At 41.8% G+C, this 5,238-nt stretch overlaps 2 protein-coding genes across 2 annotated transcripts in view; one reads left to right on the forward strand and one right to left on the reverse strand.

Moving 5' to 3' along the window:
- The window catches only part of LOC105564070 (zinc finger protein 330 homolog), a 2,359-nt gene extending 805 nt beyond the window's left edge, over positions 1-1,554 (forward strand). Inside the window, exons 3-6 of the mRNA XM_012016169.1 lie at positions 298-529; positions 608-772; positions 856-930; positions 1,038-1,554. Of these exons, the coding sequence (XP_011871559.1) occupies positions 298-529; positions 608-772; positions 856-930; positions 1,038-1,240 (675 nt within the window). The 3' untranslated portion in view covers positions 1,241-1,554. The remainder of the gene's footprint in view (positions 1-297; positions 530-607; positions 773-855; positions 931-1,037) is intronic.
- Positions 1,530-3,397, reverse strand: LOC105564068 (signal peptidase complex subunit 3). The gene is made up of 5 exons (XM_012016168.1): positions 3,011-3,397; positions 2,353-2,426; positions 2,065-2,153; positions 1,872-1,975; positions 1,530-1,769 (listed from the first exon to the last, which is right to left on the reverse strand). Exons 1-5 carry the CDS (start codon positions 3,151-3,153, stop codon positions 1,640-1,642), a joined length of 540 nt encoding a protein of 179 aa, XP_011871558.1. The 5' UTR covers positions 3,154-3,397; the 3' UTR covers positions 1,530-1,639.
- Positions 3,398-5,238: the final 1,841 nt, after the last annotated feature.

Below are 5,238 nucleotides of genomic sequence, written 5' to 3' on the forward strand. Positions count from 1 at the left end.
ACAAGACAGGCCGACGGCGGAGAACAGTCCGCAAACGCTTAGGACTGTCTCGGTCGTAGATAAGAGCCTGAACAGAACGGCTGTTTTTATACTCTTGAGACAATGCTTCCTTCTAAATCTTTGGACCTGAGCAGAACGGCTGCCTTGTACTCTTAAGACGTAAGACAGTTTTGTAAGCCTTTGTCTTGAGGTAACGCACAACAATTGTCTTATGTCTTAAGAGTACAAGAGAGCCAGGCTTTAAAGCTGCCCTCGAGTGGTCTACCGGACGCGTTATCACAGATTGAAACGTTTCAGGGAGCGATATGCGATTACTGCGAGGCCTGGGTGTGCCATGGGAGACGTTGCCTCACCAGCCACGCCTGCACTTGCCCGCTGGCGGACGCCGTTTGTCAGGAGTGCGAGAGGGGCGTTTGGGATCACGGCGGGAGGATCTTCAAGTGCTCGTTCTGCGACTGTTTCTTGTGCGAGGACGATCAGTTCGAACATCAGGCGTCCTGCCAAGTGCTGGAAGCGGAGAGTTTCAAATGTAGCAATATACAACGAGATACATTGCATTCTTAGTTTAATTTAAATTGCATTTTCACATGGTTCGTACAATTTGCAGGCCAGTCGTGTAATCGTTTGGGGCAGTACTCTTGTCTCAGGTGTAAGACGTGCTACTGCGAGGATCACGTTCGTAGAAAAGGTTTTAAATATGAGAAGAACAAGGCTATTCCTTGCCCGAAGTGCAGCTACGAGACGTCGCAGACTAAGGATCTAAGCATGTCCAGTAAGCGTTGATCAGACAGTATTTGTTTTTTTTTTAATCATAGAAACTTATCAGACAAGTTTATTCTTCTTTCTTTTTTAAAGCGAGGAGTCACAAGTTTGGCAGGCAAAACCAAGGTGGTCCATCCGAGTCCGACGATGAGAACGGATATAATTATGGTAAACCAAGATTCTCTCCTTTGTTCCTAATGAAGATTTGAAGATTCTAAAGTTTGAGATACTTATGCGTTTTTCATACCTTTAAATGTTTTCTTTCTTCGCGGCAGGAAATCAAGAGTCTTGTTATGGAACTGTTAGTTATGCAAATGAAGACGAAGATGATGACGACTACGACGATGACGATGAGGAGGAGGAGGAGGAGGATGATGACACGGAGGATGACGACGACGATGAGTCGTCAAGTGCAGATGAAGAAAAGAAAGATACTAAAACACAAGAAACTTCAGATAGTAATGAAAACAAGGCTTAACACTCATCTACACAGATGTACAAAATAGCAATAAATGAAAACGAGATATCAATTACTGAAACGTTCAACCACGCAAGTATGGAAGAAGAAATTCGAGAATTCATGAAAAGGAAATGGTTACGACATTTTGTAAAATACAGATTGATTTCAAATTCCTAGATATTTGTATATTTAATAGGCACAATATTCAAGTTTGATAGACCATTTAACGCAAACATGTGTCGGGGATACCTGTACGGGGTACAGCAAATTGAGCATTCAGCAAGTACAGCAATGAGAAAATAATCGTGAAGAAATAAACGTTGTTTATTGTACATGAATTTTATGCGATTTAAATAAGAGTCTTACAAAAACCATATTATAGTACACAATCATAACACATATACATTTAAATATGCGTTATACGCGCAACGTTGTGTACTCAGACGGGAATGCAAAAGTATGAGAGCCAAGAGCATTAACACTAGGTAACAATCCGGCGTTTGGAATAATGTTCCAGGACAATGTTAACGTTACGTTCTTATTTCCCCTGCAAAGACGAGAAGGCAGAAATATATTTATCGTGTACGAGTTTGTAAATAAAAATTACAGAGAAGCTCCGTTTCCGCAGAAAGTACGTCGGTTTTTTTACCTGAGGCCCTTGCCGTCATCCCAAAAGTAATATTTCGTGTTCATATTCTTAAAGTCGAGTACAGCATTATCTCCGCGAAGAACTATCTTATCCCATAGTACTACCTGCCAATAAATAAGAGACGTTGGTCAAATCTTATTAAAGGGATCTCGAGGGAAGAGAACATGTATTCTAAGTGCATAAATTCAAATACCTGATTAAATTCATTATTTTCTGTCTGATATTCCGCCGTGAGGTATAAGAATAATTGCTTAACGTTCCAGTTAAACAACGGAGTGAGATGTAAAGGTTTTGTAAGGCAAATACAATTCAAAATGTGTCAACTAAATACAGTTCATAAAGAATAAGTAATTTTCACCAAAACGGAGCCAATTTTTATGAAATGCATACGACTAGAAATTATGTTTCAGGTGGAGTCATGCAAACTAAATGTTCGACTGTAACGAGGACACTCGTAATGATACTGCGCAAAAAAGGATATCAGTTTGTAGATCAAAAGTTAAGTAACCCAAGTCATTTTTCTCTCTCGACGCACTGTAATCTGGTACATTCTTTCTGCAACATAAAATGCATTTAATGCAACAATTATAAATCATACGCACTAATATCTAACAGACCGACTAAATTTTGCAATATTTCCATTCAGACTCTATGGAAAATGTGTTTTCTTGCAAAATACAATTTCGAAATGCAATATGGATCCTTTGACAGAAACGTAAGCGCAATTCCATTATCGAAACACAATAAATTGTGCAATTATCAAACATGTATTAATCTCTGATGTATTCAAGTTCTTTTGTGTAATATTTGCACGCAGTACTTCGCGCAGGAAAACTCGTTGTCTTGCAGAGCATGACTCGTGAGCACAACATGGATCTTTCAACAGAAACGTAAGCGCAAGTTAATTGGAATATAATAAATTACACGTATTAACTTCTGATACATTGAGGCAGCACAAGTATTGCAATACTTGCATTCAGGCTCTACGTAAGAAAATTGGTTCTCTTGCAAAATACGATTTCGGAGTACAATATGGATCTTTCGACAGAACCGTTGAGAGCAACTGAACGGAAGTATAATAAATAAGGTGACAAATTGCAACGGTCCAATAAAGTTTTACAGTCACGTACAACACTTACACGACAACTTTAACCGTATTTAACGTCGCGTTCGCCCTGTAATCAATAAATACTGTCGAGAGAAAACAGCAGAATGTGAGGCAGGCCGACACGCTCAACGTATACGCCAGGATAGCATTTCCTCGTGTCAGGAACGTGTGCATTATCGTGCCGTCGATAATCGTCCAGTAATCGTGGCTATCGCTGCCGAACTTAAAACGACCGGATCGAAACAGCTGTACGGACGAACTGGGCCTCTAACCAACGCGCATTGTTTCCCCGATCGGAACCCTCGACGTCAGCAAAAGCTCAACGTGACGGTCACCGGTTTACGTTCGTAAATGAACCTCGCAGTCTCGCACGTTCGCGTCGCGCACGATACGCCAAGTGGCGCGCTCGCGCTTGCGGGGGAGCGCAAAAGCGCAACGATGAGAGAGAGAGAGAGGTTAGGACAATTTTTTTCTCGATGCATTTGGGAACGCACGCGAAATGCTTGCGGAAGCGAGGAACAGGTGCCGCAACGATAGTTCGCCAAGGGGAGACAATTCGGTATTTTATCTCGCTATCTCTTTAAGCCCGTATCAGACTACGGATTGGGATTGGGATTAGATTAAAATTTCACCAATCAGAGTAAAAGTAACTGAACTTGAGATTAGTAAACTTTACTGTGATTGGTTAAATTTCAATCTAATCCCAATCCCAATCCGTAGTCTGATACGGGCTTAAAGTTTACTAATCTTAAGTTCAGTAACTTTTACTCTGATTGGTCAAATTTCAATCTAATCCCAATTTCAATCCGTAGTCTGATACGGGCTTTCGAAATCGAGTTCAGAGTTCTTGCCAACTCCTTGTGAAACTTCGTTACAAGTAATTAAGTTATTTCTCAACTAAAGTTTCTCAACAAACAAGAAGAATATTACGCGTAATTTGAAGTAGAAATGCGATAAGGGAATTATAAAAATTATTTTAATTTTAATAATACACGGGCGCTACCTTTCCTAACGTTCGAACTCGGAATGAATCTCTCTCACGCCGTGCTTTAAAATCTTCATCGGTTATTAAAATTAATCCATCGCGAAAGTAATACGCGAAATATTGAATCGAGTGTTTTAATTAGCATTTATCGGTGATTTATTAATTCCACCAGTTTATATCCTTTTTACGGAATTATTTATAAGTGAAATTACATTGACTTTAGACATTGAATTTTTAATTTTTTCAGACATTTGCATTTCGATTAAAGTTGCGTTTATAGTACGCTGTGGATGTTAATATGTATAATTTTTGTGAGATGTTCTTGTATGTACTTAACACATTGACGTATGAATATCCATACGTCAATGACTTAACATTATGCGCATTATGCGTGAAACCGAACACACCTCATATATTATACGCGTCTTCATGCAATACGAACAGACCTATGATTACACGAGATAGGCTCGCTGCGTGATCTTGTCATTGCAAGATCGATGCTTGAAAGCTCGCAGCCTGATTGGCCGCTGTTTCACGTTTGAAAGTTGCAACCGTTACGAATCTAGTGAACGTTCAGTTGTTGGACGCGGAGAAAGCGTCGGTCGGGCGCGAGAATCCGCTCCGCGTTTCCGTCGATTTCGGCTCGCCGAGAGGGCGAGCCCCGTGTCCGGGGTGTCGTGAGTGGGTGGCGCGTTCGCAAGCTCGTTTCTGGCGCTCAAGCAGCCGCCGGGAGACGCGTGCCGGGAAATCTCGGTCGTCGTGAGTGAGCCATAGTCGCGAATCGGCCGCTCCGCGGCTACTCGGAAGTTCGGTTGTCGCGTCTCGCGTGCCTCAAACCGCCGAAAAAGTCGAGAGTGCACCGCGAACGGGAGTGTCGAGTGTCGAGTGTCGCGAGCGTGTGTCTCGAGAGTGAATTTCATCCGTCGCGAGTGTTAAATCGCCGATGCGGTTTGCAGAGTAAAATTGGTGATACTGTGTGTGATATCGTATACAATGCGATATATATGTGATAGTGCATATTCTATTGTGAAGTGTTAAGTGAGTTGTGACCAATTGGGATTACTTCGCGGGAGCAACTCAACAACCGATCCAACGAGGGACCACATGACGGAGTCACATGACGCCGGCGACGCCCATAACCGTTACGCCCAGTCTACAATGAGTTGTTAGTCAGAAGTCGGAACTATATGTCGGTCTTTTTTCTTCCACCCAGAAAGGAAAAGGATCAACATATTAGTTGCGACTTCTGACTAACGACTAACGACTCGATCATT

This window comes from Vollenhovia emeryi, unplaced genomic scaffold, assembly GCF_000949405.1.
Source record: "Vollenhovia emeryi isolate VEMERY1.0 unplaced genomic scaffold, V.emery_V1.0 DF939169.1, whole genome shotgun sequence".
Classification (NCBI taxonomy): Eukaryota; Metazoa; Arthropoda; class Insecta; order Hymenoptera; family Formicidae; genus Vollenhovia; species Vollenhovia emeryi.